General features: G+C 38.5%; 2 protein-coding genes across 2 annotated transcripts in view; both read left to right on the forward strand.

Moving 5' to 3' along the window:
* Positions 1 to 5,024, forward strand: part of cacna1bb (calcium channel, voltage-dependent, N type, alpha 1B subunit, b) — an 85,814-nt gene extending 80,790 nt beyond the window's left edge. The window contains exons 44-45 of the mRNA XM_084387925.1: positions 503 to 723; positions 812 to 5,024. Coding sequence (XP_084244051.1) covers positions 503 to 723; positions 812 to 1,360 — 770 coding nt within the window. The 3' untranslated portion in view covers positions 1,361 to 5,024. The remainder of the gene's footprint in view (positions 1 to 502; positions 724 to 811) is intronic.
* A 278-nt stretch (positions 5,025 to 5,302) lies between these two features.
* LOC311276994 (uncharacterized protein) overlaps positions 5,303 to 19,510 on the forward strand; it is a 60,778-nt gene continuing 46,570 nt past the window's right edge. Inside the window, exon 1 of the mRNA XM_084387082.1 lies at positions 5,303 to 5,608. Coding sequence (XP_084243208.1) covers positions 5,485 to 5,608 — 124 coding nt within the window. The 5' untranslated portion in view covers positions 5,303 to 5,484. The remainder of the gene's footprint in view (positions 5,609 to 19,510) is intronic.

Below are 19,510 nucleotides of genomic sequence, written 5' to 3' on the forward strand. Positions count from 1 at the left end.
CTCATTTTACTTGGGTGTGTTTGTACTCAGATTTCAAACACACAGACACCCACATACATCTTCCTCTACATGTTTTTGTTCCTCTGTAGTCAAAGATTACAACAGCACCAAACAGCAGGGCTCACACATGCGCGCGCGCGCGCGCACACACACACACACACACACACACACAAGTCCTTTTGTTGTGATATGTAAATGCCCTCTGGTGTTTTGAATTCAAAGTGGTTTCAATTAGCGTTGGGCAGTGTCTGGTGTTTACGGCTCATGGATAAACTTATTTATTGACACACTTGGGGAGAATATAAGCAGAGAAAATGAGAAATTAATCATTTAACTTAATTTGAAATTACACCATTTTTAAGTAAACAGCCCACATTCTTTTTCTTCCTTATTCAGTACGTTTCCACAGAATATCTTATTTTAACATTTTAAAATAAATACACCATTCTGCTTTGAATAGGACATGGCCCGTTAATAAATGTGATGTTTGTCTGTGCATCAGCAGATCCAAACACCGAGTCATTGCCTAGGGAACGAGCGCGGGAGCGTGACCGCGGACGCTCCCACGAGAGGAAGCATCATTCATCCTCAGCGGCAGAAAGACAGCAACGATACTACTCGTGCGACCGCTACGGCAGCCATGAACTCGGCCACAGCGTGTCCGCCGGACCCAGCCGGTCCACGTCGCCAGGAGAACCACATGACCCAAACAGGCTTAAACAGGTCAGGTGGTTTCTCTCGGTCACACTAGCTTCTGCAAGTGCTGTTTTGACAGGGGCTCACTCTTTCGCTTCTCTCTGTTGTGTTTCAGGGAATTAACACAGCTAAAGGAAATTCAGTCACTCATACCTCAGGCACCAGCACTCCCTGCCGTGGGCGTAGACAGCTCCCTCAGACGCCCCTTACCCCTCGGCCTGCTGTTGCCTACAAGACTGCCAACTCCTCCCCGGTCCAGTTCAACACTGCTCAGTCTACAGGGCCCTGCCCCTCTCGCCTTAGTCGTGGCCTGTCAGAGCATGATGCCCTACTCAGTGGTAACGCCCACCGCCAATCTCCCGTGCCTGTCACTCGTATCAGCTCTGACCCCAACTTAGGTCCCCTCCAGCAAGACTCGAACTTGTCTGAAGCGGACGACTTCCACGATGCCTTGAGCACGTACGGTGCGGGCCGCTCCCCCAGGACTGCACTCTCCGTCACCCACACGTCGTCAGGTGCGACCCCCACTTCCACACTGCTCTCGCGCAGCCAGAGCGGAGTCCCCAACGGCTATCACTACTCCCTCGGAGTGAACTCGACACCCGGTTCGAGCGGCAGAGCATCTGGAAGCTACCAGGAGACCGAGAGAGATGACTGGTGTTAGCATGATTCAATCTAGCATGCGTTTTATCGTCTTTGCCCTGAGAAGAGGAGCCTATGTTTGGAGGGAAACAAGAGTTATGTCCACAGTTTACACTGTTTTCTGCCCGTTTACCATCAGATTGAGCACATAAGGTTTTTAAATGTGTACTTCTCTTGTTTAGAAAGAAGCAGACATCCTTGTCACTGTTTACGATAGCGGCAAGATGCAAAGCGTTTGGAGGTCTTGATAGGTTTCAAACAGAACAGTTTAGCCTCAAGTGACACTCCCCACTGCTTTTAATTTAATTAGGGCTGATTCCAGAAGGGTCACAATGGAGATGGTCACATCAGCTGTGCCTGTGATCAAGACCTCAGACCTCAGAGAGGAAGATGCCCAAATATACAAGCTATGATGGAAACACTCTTGATCAGTTGTGTGGAAAAAGTGAGATGTTTAGTTGTTGTGGTTTGAGAGGTTGTTTAGACTCTTTGCACAGGACGCGATGACTGAAAAGTTATTTCTAGGGTTATTGGCTCTGTGTCCACCAAAACGTTTGGCATTTTTGTTCAGTTGTTTGCAATGGAAGCTCCATCAAGCGTTTATTCCACACTGAGTGTTGCACGCTTGATGTTGATGTTCAACTTTGGATAAAACACAGCGCTAATCAATCACTTCTTACCCAGTCGTCTAATCGCAGTGGAGGAGAGGTGGGACAAATACCGCACCGACTAACTGTCACAATCTGCTTGTACAACTAATGATCAACAGAGTTGTCTCAGAGTTTCCATGACCATACCAGATGACATCGACATCCCTGGACTACCACATTACTAATGTAAAAAATAATGATTGGAGGAACATTTTTTTCGCAGTGGGTCTACCAGATAAACAGCTAAACACTGCACCTCCAAAAGCGTTCTCAAGCGCCCACAACTGGGCATTTTCAGAAAAGCGCTCTTTGGTGGACACACAGCCTTAAGGTTCTTGCTGCTGTAACTCTACATCCTTCTCTAGCTTGAGTGGAATAGACGGTCTGCCTCCACCTACTGAAAAAAGGCCAAATTGAACTCACTTTTCTATCAGACTGCAGTAGATTGAATATCTTTTCACAGTGTTCCATTTTGTACCTTGTAAATGATCCGAGTGTAGCTGGACATTACATAAGGTCTAATCCTTTTCTTACTCTTGAGAGGTAAGATACCAAGTGCCTAAATTTTACGATTTTATTGCCACATTGGTGTGCAATGCATCACAAAGTATTTTGGCCTGAAAGAGGCAGTGAACAGATGCTGTATGGTGTAGGTTAAATGTCACGGATTTTTGTTTCTTAAATGTACTTTAGCATGTATTTGAGGAAAGATATTGCACAAAACAAAGACTGTAGCGTTATAAAGATAGTTAAGGTGGATGTTGATGATGTTGGTCTTTTCAGAGTGTATTATTAAAACAATTCAGGGGAAAATAGATGATATATGAAAAATGCTAATGCAGATGATTTATAGAGGACTGAAAGGATGGTAGAAGGTTGTATTTGTTGGTTGCTGTTGGTGTTAGTGTTGTTTCCAGAGGGTGTGTTGTGAGCTCACGCCTTTTTCTTCCAGGATTTAATTAGAGGAAGAAGGTGAGGGAATTGAAGCGCTTTATTGACTTCCACTTGTATCTATTATTCATCACGCAAAATGCTTCAGTGCAACCTATTTGAAATAAAAGAGTATGTTGTATTCTCTCATTAAGTGAGATATTGTAATGTTTTTTGATGATAGTTAATAAATTGAGGTTAATTTATTCAGAGAAGGTGAATTTTACTCTGATCCTGCCCATGTTTTCTGTTTGTCGTTTCCAACCGTGTCTTTTCTATGTTAGGGGTTTATTAGATGGTGGTATTTTTAGGGTGAGCCTGCAATAGAGCGCAACAGTTGCGGTCCACTTTTTCAGCTGTTTTGGTTCTGGAAATGTTTTACTATACATTGTCTCCACAGGAATCCCAAGCAAAAAAGTATTTGAAGCAAAATAGTGAATGAAAATTGGGCAAAAAGTAAAATACAATGAAGGAATGAATGAACTTATGACTTACAGTATAGACCTTATGTAGCCCCGCCCCTTTTCGGCGCTGCACTCGTCGTTTTTTGTCTTTCGGTTTGTATTTCCACAGCATGAAGTTAAGATCTTACTGATTTATGAATGAACGGCTCGTTTTAAAATGTCCCTGGTCTGCTGACATTTGTTATGACATCTTATTCAAACATTACAATGCTCATGATAACTTTCATTAACTCTACAATAAGTAAATCCACTTCACTAGCTAATTACTCTTCGACAGCAATGCCATAGAAATATACAGAGGCACTGCAAAAAACGAATTCTATAGATGGCTGCATGCTCGTTTCTCTGGTGCATAAGGTCTATAAAGTGACTGGAAACGTAAATTGAAAGATTTCTATATTGATTTAAAAAAAAAGAAGTATTCTACTGGGAATCTGTTAATGAGTGGTGTACAGTAGTTCTTCACAGGGAATTTCATTATTAAACATCCATGTATAGACTACATTATGTGCTAACCACTCATTAAGAATCTCAACATTCATGATAATTTGAAAGGTTTATACATTTGTTAAAATATCGAGTTGGTATCTTTACTTGTGGAACCTGACTGTTGCGCTCTGTTCCTTAAGTGCAGGGAAATGTTGACTGTTGAAGTACAGTAGGGCTATGCAACAAAATGACACTTTAGGACTGCTCCTCATCCTGTAGCTTTACCTGCACTCAACACACTCTAGCTTTAGCACCAGTGGGACCAATTCACCGCTTCACAGAGATCTTGATATACAGGATGTGTAGCTCACCTAAAAATGCATTGATGATTATGCTTGATGTTGATCTGCCCTCTGAAAGAATATGAAATAATATAGTGGTATTTGTACTGGTTGCACTAGGAAGTGAACCAATGTAGTTTTACGCAACATGTCACTTAAACGGATGGTTAATGTTAAGACATTTGATTTCTTTATTTTTTACAGTACGTGATATCCTAGTGAAATGCCTTTGGCCACCATTTCCTTGTTTTGGGATGAGATGTGGAGTTTTGTGATTTACCCATTACCCAGTAGATCTTTGATTTCCCCTAAATTTAGAAATCACCTTTCCTCTTTTAAAAAAAAATAATAAATAAATATATATATATATATACCAGGTGCCAAATTTATTACAGCACTAGTTTGTCTCTGTGTGCTGTATAGGCTACTCTGTCCAACTAACCTGTGGCTAATCTCTTTGGATGATGTCATGTTTGCATGTTATGATGACATATGTGCATGTAGGAAATTGTATATCTTCATTCATGTTTTTCTATGAGGAGTTAAATGGCTGCTGGTTTTTTTTTTTTTTTTTAAGAAACTATCTTTGATACACTTACCCCTGGATTCCTGGGAGAAAATTAAAAGACCCTTCACTTCTCAGTTTGTTGTAAAAAGGTTGTTGAACAGTAGAGCGATGCACAGAGAGACTGCCTCACTCCTGTGATCTGATGATTGATCTATGATGCCATATATTTCTGCTCATTGACTCTTATCATTTCTACCATTTACATTTTGTATGAAAAAACCATCACTGAACTGAGAGATATGTGGAAATAAATCTTGGGGAAAAATTGCCTTTCTTCAATCTTTTCTAATCAATTTTAATTTGGTAATGAGATGTTTATGTCATGAGAAAAGCTGAACCTATGAAATGCAAATGTCAAATGTAAAAAATAAATTAAAAAAAAGTATATATAAAATAATTAAATATTACATATTTAATACATTTCTTTCATGTTTTACATTATATGTGAAATGAGCACAGTACGTCTCTGCCTTTCTCATGTCCTGAGATGTTAATGATTGTTGGGATGCCGCTTCTCATTGGCCAGCGGCGTGAGTGTGGGCGGAGCCCATTGAGCAAATACGGTCCAGATGAAGGTGTCTGGCGGCAAGCGCAAGGTGTTCACAGTGACGCTGAGGCGCGTTGGTACAGTGACCAAACTTCAACGGTAGACACGTACCACTCCAGTATTAACGGCCTCAGACACATTTCATTTACTTCTAAACTATGTAAAATGCGATGAATAATTACAGTGCTTGTCTCGCGACTCTATAAATCAGGTAAACATGATGCTCGCGCCTGTGGTGTGGTGGACAGCTGTTTTATTTAGTTTGGTAAAAGCCAGTATCCCGGACACCGGTCCAACTGACACAGCAGAGATGGAGAGCGGTTCGGGGATATTGCTGACAGGTAAGTCGTCAACATTTAATAAAATACTGTATTGTGTAGTTCATAGAGTAGGCTATATGTTTACATCTGTTGAGAATAGCGTAGAAGGTGCCTGACTGACCACTAATGTTGCTAATTTGCATGTTTAGATAACTGGTAAATTAATTTAAAAGTATCACTTTTGTATTCAAATAAATTCTAAATTTAAAATGTGAGCTCGGAATAAATAAAGGAAATATACACTTTCTCTCATACATAAATATCAACCGTCGATGATGAAAGTTCTTTCATGTAGCCTACAGTAGCCTACATGTTGTTTTACCTTTATTTTTCATGTCCAATGTTTCCCTCTGGGAGCCGCTGTTGTTTAAAACTTTACTGTACATTAGAGCAGGTGCAGGTACTTTTGCAATGAACTATTTTGACACCCCGCCTATTTAAATCACACTACTGCTGTTTTTCCAAACATGAGGTCTGAACTCACATAGCCTACATGTTAAACACTGGACAGAGATTGTTGCATGCAACACCTCACCCATTTTCACTGTTTTTGTCCAAAAACACGTTTAATAGATTTGTGGCAGATGTGAGGGCAATTAGTTACAGCAATCTTGGGAGAAAGTAGATGATGCCATTGCCATCATCATCAAATATATAGTTCCCCGAATTCATTAAATCACCAAGAAGGCTCATTTGTGTTTATTATGCACAAGCAGATGCATTTGAAAAATTATGCTATGGTTTAACCTGATGTTCTTTTACTTAAAGGGATTTCTGCAATTAAATTGTGTTTATGCGTCATTTGTACATTATATCTGTCCCCCAGGGCATTGTTAAGGAACTTTGCAAATTAATCAGCTTTTTGCTTCCTCCAGTACCACTAGCGACTAAAAAAAGCTTCTTTTTGCCATACACAGTCTTTTATACTATTGCCAGTTGTCACACAGGGACACCTTTAACATCTTTTAACAGCTGATGTTAACCATTTTTTATTTCTCTATCAATTTAATAGTGATTAAATATCAAAATTATCGGCTTATTGGTATTTATTATTATTATTATTATTATGTTATTATTAAGAATGATTAAATATTCACAATGTGTTGTAGATTTATTGTTAGTAGTATACTGATAATTCAGATATTAGTGTGGCAAAAGCAAATATAAATTAAGAATGTAAACAAGCAATTTTGGTTGATCTCTATTATGAAAACTACCAAAGTTCCCTTACAGTTTTTCTTAAAAAAAAAAAAAAAAAAAACCAATGAAGCTGCAATGACTGCCCACTCCCTGTGCTCATTAAGAGACTTTATTAGTTTTAGCTCATTCTTCTTTTCAATTGTTTTAATCAACCTTCTGTGATCTCAGCAAACAACCTACAACAAGTTTGGCTTGGCTTAATAAACTCAGATTTTACGGTCAGGCTGACATATGAACGGGTTTATTAAATCCAGACGCTAGCTGAAGAGTGTATGCAATCACTGAGATGACTTGTTAGAGTCAATGTGCTATAGCGTGCCATGAAAAGCCCATTTAAGCTCAACAGGTTCAGACCGTAAGGCATGTAGTTATGTTGTGCACATGGCATTCAGCCTTCTCCAGGTAGCTTTATAACCAGCTCTTGACTTTATGAGGTGGACGCCAAGTTATTTCAAATTTTATAGCCGTTATGTCCATGCAGTAAAACCGGTCGTGCTCGTTCGGGCTGTGTTGTTTTTGCGAAATCAAAACCCACTGGGAAATGTGATGAAAATATGATCACCAATGATTCTGACAGATGACGTCATGTGAACGCCACCCACCATGGAGGTGTGTGAAAAGTGTGTGTAAGCAAACACGTTTGCTTGGTGCTGTGATGTCATGCTTTTGAAAGTGTATCTTATCTTGTTCATCAAAGCTACTTTTACTGTACTTGAGTTGCTTTGGATCTTTTGACAGTCTTGACGAATTACGTTCTTTTGTTTGGTGTCTGTCGAGTTATTTCTTGGATTACACACATCAGTCCTGCCTCTAACTCGAAAAAGAGCTTAGTCAACCACGGACACAAGGGTCATCTCAAAATGGCCTTTACTTTCAATCTTCAATAAAGTTGTTACTTGGTTTGCAGTCTGTTGATTTCCATTCACATCACAATTGATTAGAGCAGCTTCCCAACAGATGAACTTAGTCTGCAGTTAGATAAGAGACTTGAAAGTAATTCTTTTAGTAGAAAACGTTGGTTTAAGCTCAAGCTCAAATTAGGTTGATAACCGTTAAAAAAAAACAATTATAAACAAACATTTGACACCCTATGCATTAACACAATTTGCACATTTTTAACAGACGTTTAAATCCACATATGAACCGTATGCACTCTAATGCAACCTTATCATACACAATATACATGAGTAAAATGTCTCAAAACACGCAAACAGTTCAAATAACACACAAACTATAAACTGGCATTAAGCTTGTTCAAACAATCATCCTACCAGCAGCGTCTCGGGTTGACTAATCACTGATGTCCATCCAATTTCTGTCGTCCTCATTCACTCATGACTCTTTTCAGTCACGCAGTTCTTTCCTCAAAAGGAGACATTGTGTAACTGGACAAAAAGCGTTAATCTCTCAGGACAAGCGCTCTGTCACAATTTTTTTCTGCCTGTGTTTGGCGTTCAATGTGCACTAATTACAAGCGCACCTGATGCACATTTCCCATGAGTTGAGTTCGGCTGTTTCCGACGACGCTCTTTGTGGCTTTCCATAACGCTTCTATGATGTAATCAGTTCGGCACACAGATCTTCAGTCGTTCCCAATAACGTTTGAATAAATATAATGTTTGTAACCTTACAGTGTCCTTTTTTCAACTAGATTCATTTAGTTTGAGTTGGAAACAAATGCAAGTTTCAGTTTTGTCCAACCTAAAACAAAAGAGTCACATTATAAAACCTCTATTTGGCATGAGGTTATTTTACTTCATACAGAGCACACACTCACAAAAAAAAAAAAAACATTTTATGAATATAGACATTCATTTATGACCTTCATTTATGTTTTTATTTTAATAATTTAGTCCTGTAGGAGATCATAATTGGCTAATGCTGTTGTTTTCCATAAAACACAAGATTATCACATGCTGGATAACAAAAACATTTTTCCATTGTATTTCTTATTTAGTGGATAAAAGAAAATAGAACCATATGGTAACATATGAATAACATTAGTCTTGGATGAAAGATAGTGCTTACTTAGCAGCCAGAATTTAGTAATTTCTTAAAGCCTTAAAGATTTAAAGAGTTAAAGTTTCTTAAAGGGTAACAAACATTTTATTCGGTGCATTTTTCTCACATCACACTAAATCTGGTGTCTGTCGGTCTCTCTGTGGGATGCTGTATGTTATGTGACTAGGCTTGATTGATTTCAGTGATGTCATATGATCCTGTTTTTAAATGGGCCAAAATGGAAATTCTGTCATCGTTTATCCAAATCTGTTTGTCTTGGTTTCTTCTGTGGAACTTTTTTTTTTCTTTCTGCCCATATAATGAAAGTCAGTGGGCTTCAACATAGAGGTAAATTTGTGCCAAATTTGTCCAGCGACAGTGCGACATGGACAATTAAAATACTATAATTATTATTATTTTTTTATCAATATTGCAATTTCGATTTTATTTTGAAACAATATTTCCTTACACACATAATTACTGAATAATTTTTTTTGGAAGCCACTCAAGCCAGTTTTATTGTATTTGTGGGCACCATATCTTTTCATTAATAATACATGACAACGTCGGTTATTTTTTTATGGCGTAACTCTTTTTGTATGTTGTGCAGTTCGCAAATACCTGTATTATTGATTTTTGTATATACGTGGTTTGGAAGAATCTTTTTTTGCATCTTGCACATGACACAACGTACTACACTGCACTCATAGTAAAAGAAGTTCAACTTTTAAAAAATGCGTCTTTAGACCTGTGTCTCATGTTTTTAACCACAAAAACACGTTCTGTGTCTAAACAGCAGACCTGAAGTTTTTTTTTCCGCAGTCATAGTTTGACAGGCCTTGCAAATTACCTGGCTCAGATACATCATCTCTCCTGCATCCAAAATATTCCCAAACCACATATTTAGATTATTTATTTGTTTGCTTTTTTTGTCCATATCCTGTCCTGAATTCATCTTCCTTGTTTCTGTGCTTTCTTTCATGTCATAATGGTAAACCCACTCTGTTCTGTTCTTGCGCTAGATTAAGGCGCACTGCATTCAGATTGTACACTTAGAGGGCTGGTGGAAAAATCATGCTTTCTGCGGTTTAGAAATCGCGCATGCTCACGTCGCGATTGTATTATGATTTCGATCGCACAGACCTAGTCCAGCATCCTTTTGGACCCCATTGACTTTCATTGTTTGAACATTCTTCAAAATATCTTGGATAAAATATCACTTTTGACATTGTGTGTCATATTGAGGCCATGTATTATCCAGATTACATGGTTTGCGTTCCTAAACAGCACAATGCACACTGGTTAAACAATATCAATGACTACATTGGTTTGTTTTGATTGTGTTAAACTGGAACCTGCCAGGTTTTGTCCTTGTCATCTTGATAGGGGTTGATCGTAATGTTGGCATCGTTTACATTTGAGGCCCTCATAGTGCCTCTGGGTCTGTCAGATTGGTAATTTATTACCACTTACGTTACACTCAATCACCGCTGTAATGTAATCTGCAACGTCTGTGTCAGGCAGACAGACAGCTGGGGGGAAACCCATAAATCAGAAAATAGCCTAATCATCAAATCAGGTTCTTTGGTGTGCTTTTTTTTTATGTCCAAAGAGCTTTTCAATGGTCATGAGATTCCGATGGGATATCTAGATATAAACATGTCACAAATATGACCATTTTTCTTGTGGGTTTGACACTCGTTGAGGCCGGTTGAGATTGTAAACAGCGCACAGCTGCCTGTAATGTACTTTGGTACTCTTCAAATGGCTGTTGATCCAAACAGTGAAGCAGAAACCATGGTAATATCATGTTAGCAAGTAAAAAAAAACAAAAAAACAAGAGGAACACCTGGCATCAATATGATTTTATACATCTCTAATAATTAGAAAGAGAAAGTTTAAAGAACTACACTCGCTCTCTATTGTTGTCTCTTATTTTCTTGTAACATTCTGTTTTGTTAAACAGATTTGAAAGCTTCAGTGGCTTCGCGCATGCAGGTGGTGAAAGGGGGAAAAAAAGCATCCAAGGAAAACACCCGGTGTGAGTTAGGAGTAGTGCCTGTCTGCTGGCTGGCTGGCAAGAGCAGGCCTGCTTTAGATTTGGACCTAATGGTGCTCTTGACACAGTTTTGCCTTTAGCCAAACTTTAAAACTATCACAATATTCATATATCTTTAAAAAAAAAGTGGGCATCTAACTAGAATAGCAGCCCCAACATCCCTGCATGTATTCTGCACTAAAATGTATGCCAGATGATGTCATGCTGTTCATGAGCACTTAAACACGCACTCATGTATTAGACTATTCAACCGACAATACAACCTGTTTCTACTGGCACACACTGGGGCCCATTGACCTGTGGGCACTATGAATGACATCACCACAAACCAATTTGGGAAAAGAAATATTCTGTTAGAACATATGGGCCAAACATGGTGCACACATTGCTGTGTAAAGACCCTCTGATTATAATATCTGTGTATAACCAATGGTGTGTTTAATAATTAGCAAGCATTATAAGGTGAATGCACACAACAATCTGTAGCCAAGACTGTAGCCTTTCATACTTTATTGCTAAACTGTTGTTTATTGCTATTTGTTGTTGTGGAGATTAGAGGTTTAGCATCTTTATGAGAATCATGGCTGATGGCTGCTGTTTGAATTATGACAAGCAAGATAAATGCCAATGGTTGTCAGCATTTCTTTCTTTTTTTCCGTTTTTTTTTTTTGGTCTCTACTTATTTGTGACTTGTCAAATCTCTCAAATCTCTCTGCTTGACTAATCTTGAATAATGACAGGCTTTCAGGTGGAATCTGAGGTCAGCTAACTTCTCAAGTCAAATCGGCAGGTTCTGAAGCTCTGACACACATTTGTGCTCTTTCTATCTTTCTTTCTTTCTTTCCTTCTTTCAAATGGTATAGACCTTATGCGCCAGAGAAACGAGGGCGCCGCCATCTTTAGAATATTGCCTTTGAACTTCCGTTTTTGCGGTATATTTCTATGGCATTGCTGTCTAGGAGTAATTAGCTTTTGAAGTTGATTTACTTAATGTAAAGTTAACGAAAGTTATCACGAGGATTGTAATGTTTAAAGCAGATGTCTTAACAAATGTCAGTAGACCGGGAAGATTTTAAAACGAGCCGTTAATTCATAAATACTCAAGATCGCTGTGAAAATACAGAGCGGAAGTCAAAAGACAACGAGCGCAGCGCTGAAAAGGGGCGGGGCTACATAAGGTCTAACATCTGAATAAGAGATTCAACTCCTTATATGTAACAACCTTATACGATATTAGGAATAGCCATGTTGTTACATCAGAGGGTGGGGGAGGGGTGCATTGTTTAATTGAGTTAAACTTACTCAATTTCTTAAGAGTGTGTTAAATATATTAATAATATTTATTTGAATTAAGTAATATTTGTGGTTCTTGAAACAGATCAGTTTAATTCTCCATTCTCAAATATTTTGATAGAAATTTCACAAATATATTAAGTGTATTATAAATAAATAATTGGTTAGTCAAATACTAAATTCTTTTAGTGAAATTTTTTTTAATATAACGGTAAATTTTAGATAAAATTAACTGTTGGATGGATTTTTAGTCAATTATTTTGGTACGTTTAACTCAAACAATCAAGTAAATGATATTCAGAGATTTTATTAAGTTAATAAAGTTAAATGTTACTGTGATATTTACTAAGCCACAGAATTATTTTTTAGAGTGTAAGTCAGTATGTCCTCATTAGGTAAAATAGGATAGCTAGATAAACTGTGTGTTTTAGTATGCGCATCTAAGCTTGATCACAATTTGATTATATGTGGTTCTGTTGTCTTCCTCATAAAATATAATACCTTCCAAACACACTTTAAAGACATAAAAGTACTTATTAAACGCAATCTACTAAAGGAAAACATTAACTAAACACATTCAGGCCTTCAGTTCTCTTAAACAGTCTCATCAAGCAGATAGCAAGATGTGATTATTCAAGTATACAAGCCATTGTAAATCTGAATATTTACGCAACGAGCTGTTTGTTGTGGCGACAAGCAGGACCTCATCTCCTTTAAACTGGGAAGTGAGGACTTAACGTTGATGCACTATTTAATTTGACACAAATGAAAGAGTAAGCATGATTTCTGTGTGTTAAAGAGTATCTATAACTCTTTTATTAATGAACACTGCCAATGATTAGCCTTTGTTATGTGTATACACCCATGTCATACTTAAAAATCTGATGAGGGCATGTGTTGTTTCAGTCATAACATCATATTTCACTCTGTGAACAGTTTACCATGACGCAAGTGTCTTCAGACGGCGAGTGGGTTGTGGTCCTACATCAGATTTTGTGTTATTGTTTCTAACCTGTCAATGTACAGATGCTGTGGTCAAGAGAGATGTTCACCTCCCAGCTGGTCCAGATTCTTGCTTTTGTTTGGCCTCTGAAGGTCTAGCTTGAAGGCTGGCTTTGGTGGGGGGCAGTCTTAGCCCAGCCTGTAGGGTGCACGGTAAAACCCTGTAAAATTTTTACAAGAGCTTTTTACAAGATACTAAAAAGCCATGTTGGAGCAATTTCTGGTGTTGTCTTGCCCTTTTAGTGGCCTTTTATGTGATAAGGTTGACCCCTATGTCATGGAAACGCAACATTTGTTAAGAACAAAGTGGATTGTGGATTCATTGGGGTTGTTAGTGTTATCTCCAACAATGAAGTTTAGTCAGATTCAGAGAGCCGCTAGACTTTGAGAGTGAACTTGATGTTTCTTCTGTAGCTTAATCTTTACAGTCTGGCTGGAATGTGATTGCATATGATATAAAATAAAACAATATAGGGATGTACTGGAATGACATATAACATTTCTGTATTCGTAGATCTCCATATTCACCCTTGATGGGCCTCAAGATCATATAAGTCATCCCCCAAAGGTCTCTTTTTTGGCTGGTCTTCTAATGTTTTTTGTAACTGCAACACTACTCTGCCTTGGTTTATGCATGTTCACACAAATACCCCATCGCCAGATGTTTACCTTGCACATTCCAACATCTCGTGATTATGCGTTATTAAAGTAAAATCATTTTCGCTTAAAAATATTGATGAGTATGTCTGCAGCTGTATATTTTTTCCAGGTTAAAATGAATCTTTTTTTTTTTTTTTTATCAAAAATAAGCATCTCAAACAATTCTGCCTAGTCTGCCCGCCAAACCTCAACAAAGGTCTTATGCTGAGTTACGCAACATAGTTCATGTTAGGATCTGTACTGTTTTCCAAAGCTTCGTATAGATGTAGACGGTGAGCTACATAAATATTCCTCAAATTGCTTTCTAGGGGGGAAAATGATTAGTTGGCTCATGTTCAAAATAGAGGCATGGGCTTGTCCTAAAATGATGGATCTCCTTAAATGATTCCCAAAGTAGCTGTCAGTCTGTTTAGGTTTAGGTTGATGAAGTGGTTCATGTAAGATCACAAACCCAATCACACCTATAGGTCTGTTAATATGAATGAAAATGATGCTGCTGCTAATGACCATTTATTCTGGAAAATTCCTACGAATAAAACTAAATATAAAAACAAAATTGCAAATTACGGATCTGAAAACCTAGCCATCTGATGAATATGATATTTTCGTGATGTGAATGCTGGCATTCTTTAATGTTTTCTGTGCAGTGTTTGTGCTGGCATTGTTCACTCTCTTTCAGACGTTCTCAACGTTTCTGCTCAGCTTGTAACAGGCGTCTGTAGCATCAGGGGTCTGCTGAGAGCTTGTGTTCTCTGTTTTTCTCATCTGGTGCAGAACACAGGTTACAAGCAGTCACCTCTTGACCTACAAAACACTGCTCCCTCTCATGGGCTTTTACACTTTCTCTCACACACACGCACGCACGCACGCACGCACGCACACACACACACACACACACACACACACAGGGTGATTTACATTTACATACCCAAACTTCACCACAAAACACATATCTATATGCATTGGTGTATTTAGTTATCTAAAAAAAAGTATTTATGATCAGTCCTTGAATTTAAGTCCAAAATGGCACTGTCTTTTTTGGCACTATGAGAAATGGTTTACATTCCTCAAAAATACTGGATTGCTGAAAATAATATAAACACAGGGCTGGACTGTATGTAAGGGCTACATATTGTGAAGCTGTTTTTGTACTCATACCATGTTACCATGCATGTTAAATACTTTTTTATTTTAATGTGATTTTTTTTGTAAACTTCGAAGTGAACATTTCTCCATCTTTCTTCCTGTACATTATACAAGTTGCCTAGATTCACTTGTATTACAAAATAATATAAATGTGCAAATTTGACATCCACCCCTGTCTAGATTAAATATATTTTTTTTCTTTTCTAACTACAGACTTAACCGGAGATTTTGGTGAGTACATAAATGCAGACGTTTCTAGCTTCACAAGTGCATTGTAATTCCCCCCCCTAAAACGTGTCATAGTGCAATAATAATACCGCAAGTGCATCTTGCATACCAGCTGGGCTTGCTATAGCAGACATTAGTGTAAATTGTCAATTTCCAGTTAGATATCTCTTTTAGGTCAACTACTGTAAGAGCAACTGTTCCTTGGTCAACCAGCTTCACCACAAAGACCACTTTGGTCAACCAACATTTTTTTTTTTTTTTGCTGGTGAATGGCATGGCTGTACTTGTTCACTAGGATTAAACCAGAATGGAAGTTCATGGTCTTTACAGCGGCGTAGAGTATGTTTCTATTCTTAGGCTTTTTTGAGATAACAGTAGACAACTAGGCCTAATTTTTATGGTTGGATAGCTGCTACAAAGACCATGTTTGACATGGATATTTGACAACCGGCTAACACACCATCACATTCTAGATAGAGATGTCTGACCTCAACCATAATGCATATTAACTTGTGATTACCTCTATTCAGGTTTGCAAAAAACCATGGAGAATTTGACCAGGAGCAATTTCAGTCATCTGTCTCCTGTTATTGTCTGCAGATGAGTATTCACAAGTGTCCATTTTGAGACAGACATGTATTGACTGGCTCTGCATACATCTTTTTCTCTGACGCAATGCTGTTGTGCCTCTCATGGTTTTGGGCATTATATTTTAGACAGCTTAAGTGGCGGGATCAAGTCAAGCCAGGGTTATATCATGAAAATATCTGTGAAAGATGAAAAATGTTTAAATTATTAAAGTTAAAAGTACCCGCTACTTATATTGAGTTGTAGGAGTTATATTTTCAGAATGGCATACTAGCATAGACATACTGCTTTTTTTGCACTATACTGCATGCAATTATTATTATTATTATTATTATTATTATTATTTAATAGTAATTAAATACATGCAAAACAACATTTTAAACAAAAAGAATTATGCAATGCAAAACATTTTAAACAATCTTATGCCACGTTGTTGCCACATGACCTCAGTGCATTTAATGTATAAAGAAAGGGGGGGAGGGGGGTCATGAAAAAAAAAGACTTCCAATGCCAGTCCATTGAAATGGTGGTTTAAAAAAAAGCACATTTGATACTACTAAAGATTCATTAAGTTGAATTGCATTGTAGTTGTATAGTGCATAAATTTTGACAAATTAGTATAGGTCAGGCATAGGGCCCTATTTTAACGATCTAAGCGCATGGTCTAAAGCGCAGGGCACAAGTTCACTTAGGGCGAGTCCGAATCCACTTTTCCTAGTTTAACGACGGAAAAAATGGTCGGCGCGCCAGGCGCATGGTCTAAAAGGGTTGTCCCTATTCTCTTAATGAGTAATGGGTGTGTTTTGGGATTTACGTGCGTTAAACCAATCAGAGTCTCATCTCCCATTCCCTTTAAATGGCAGCTGCGCTCGCGCCATAGCAATTTGCTATTTACATGATAGAATTTGATAGTGGACAGACCGAAGCCATCTCCAGAGTGCAAACGGAACTGCTCGTGCGCGAGGTAAAAGTGTGCAAGCAGACCATCTTCGGGACAAGCCGGATTCCACCATATCTTTATGTACACAATAATAATCTTTTACATTGTAATCCTTTTATTTTAAATGTTTGTGTGCTGCTGTCTGTCCCTGTGTGTTTAATAAGCAGAGTGTACGCGCGTTGTGGACCCGCCTATAGGCGCACATTACTAACGCGCTCTTTAAATAACAAAAAATATATATTGCGCCATTGACTTTAGACCAGGTTTCAGTTGGTCTATTTCTGTTGCCTCAAAATAGCAACGTGCCAACAATGCGCCAGAACACACCTCGTTTTCAGACCAGCACGCCCATGGGCGCACAAATGGGCGCAAATGCATTTGCTATTTAAACAACATGGCGCAGGATGTGAAAATGATAACTGCGTTGGACTGAAACTAGCAAAAAACCAATTGCATTGCGCCGAGTGTAAGATAGGGCCCATAGCATACTGTGCACAGTATACAATCTTGCATACTACTTCATTTAAAAAAATATCCAATGTCTTTCCAAGACGAAAGGATATTCCTCATTATCACTGTCTCATTTGTACAGCTGTGGTTATCACACACTACTAGAGAATTGCTTCTGATCACTTTTAAACAGCTGACAATCTTGAGTACTACTACTCAGTTCATCTCTCACATTTTAGGGCAAGAAAGCTGATACTACTTAATGATCCTTTAAGATCTTGGCAGATGAACCACTGCACAGCTATTACAAGTAAAGTCTCCTTTCTTACAGTGAGTCTTTTGAGCCTTTGCTCCAGAGTATTCCCCGAGGAACTTGCCTTTTTCTCTGTAGTCAAAAGCTGCCAAGTGCTGTCAATTCAAACCATTCCGAGAAGGTTAAACAGAATTCTAGACATGCCTGACTTAACTCCTAAGACTTAACAAGTCTCTGTGTTTTGAAAAGGCTTGCCCCGAAGAAATGCCATCGCCACATAGCAGTAAAGTTGTTGCGTGACTCCCTCAAATACTCACTAGTTATCTTTGAGTGCACTTGCTTACTTATTTACTATAGTTCTTGCTTCAGCAAGTAAGTGGAAGATCATATTTTTTCTTTACTGGATGTTTCTTTCCTTTTCCTCTCCCTTGAGTTTGAGTTCCACACTGGCACCCAGTAGACAATTTGCCCCCCTATATCCGGGCAGTTACTTACAGCCTGTATATTTCATTCATTTTCCAGATGAGCGGCAGAGCGAAGAAAATAATTCTGTTAAGGCACGTGTTCTTATTTAGACAGTCCTAATGAGTCCAGCAGGGTCCTCATATATCTTGTATAAAGTAAATATCCCTGGCCCTGCAGAAGGTTGAAGCCATAAAATAACAGGGTCACTGTGAGATGGCCATCAAGTCATTGGAAATTCAATCTAATTACATTTTCTTTTTACTTTTGATTTATTAATGGACAAGCACGAGTGATTAGAACCTTCTCCTGCTCTGTGGAAGCCTAATATTGGACAGAAACAAATGTATCGAAGTAACCACATCTTGGGTTGTTACGATGCAGTGGTCTAGGGGAAGTCTTTAATCACTGATTATTAGTGCCATCCAACCTCAATCTCTTCAGGCTGCCCTGCATAATTGGGGTACAGTAATTGAGCCATCCTCTGGCCCTTCCCGTACCATTAGTGTAATGCGATCCTGGAGGGAAGACGCTGCGGCAGGCGACTCTACTTCCTACGATTATGGAGCTTCACAGGATCCAGGCGAAAGGGGCCCAGGGTGGATATCAGCTGATAGCCCTGCATTACTCTTGGAAATTAGCCATTTGGTTCTGGTAGGGCATTTTCGCCAAGGACAGAGCCTGATATGACCTCACATGGGGTGGTTAAATGGCTAAATAATCCATTACCGTGGGGTACAGGGTGACAACAGCTTCCATATGGAAGAAGAGTTCTCCAGGAAATGTAGTTGTGACTTGGGAAAAAGGTTAAGCATATGTCTTTCTACAAAGGCTGATTTTGTTGCATTTAAAATCGCTTAAAAAAACAAAACAAATTGTTGTATTTTCTGCTGCTTTTTTGCTAGACGGTTACTTTTTGATGCACTAACAAGCTCCAGATCAATAAGCTCTATCTGTAGAAGAAATTCGTGCATGCTATAGATACAAAATCTGTTTTGGTTTTGTGTTTTAATATAAGCTAGAGAGCCTTTAAATAATTTATAAAAAACAGCTCTACTAAAATAACTCAAGGGACTCAAACACATCAGGAAAAATCCAATTGATTTAGTTGATTCGCTTTATGGTAATGCCTTGCATAATCGAAAGCATGAATCTCCTTTTATGTTCTTTAAAGAAATATGACATAAGGTTTTCATAGGCAAGTCAAATGGAGAGTGTTCATAATGATTGGGTTGTGATGTCCCTCTTGCTCTGTTGGATTGTATAATATTCTGTATTCAAGTAAAATTGAAAGAAATACCCTGTAAAGCAGCTGTTTTTCTCATTTGATGAAACGTGTGAACCCCATCTCATAACTTTATGAGAGCAGAACATTTTGGGAATTTTCAACTGGATTTTATCAGTCAGCACAGCTAAGCGTCGTTGTGTCACATGGGATCAATATGACCTCTGACCTCTCACCTGCCTTTCAGAACATGAGCTCTATGTCTGGTTTCTCATCTCCATATCTCCTCTGAGAGTTTTCATGGAGTCTGTATCACAGCCCATCAATCCAGTCTTTTTGAGGCAGTTTCAACCCTCTTTCAGCCACTCGGTAGGTCCAGGTGAGATGACTTCTGGACCTCAACATCTGCTTGGATG

The sequence above is a fragment of the Rutilus rutilus genome, assembly GCF_951802725.1.
Source record: "Rutilus rutilus genome assembly, chromosome: 18".
Lineage (NCBI taxonomy): Eukaryota > Metazoa > Chordata > Actinopteri > Cypriniformes > Leuciscidae > Rutilus > Rutilus rutilus.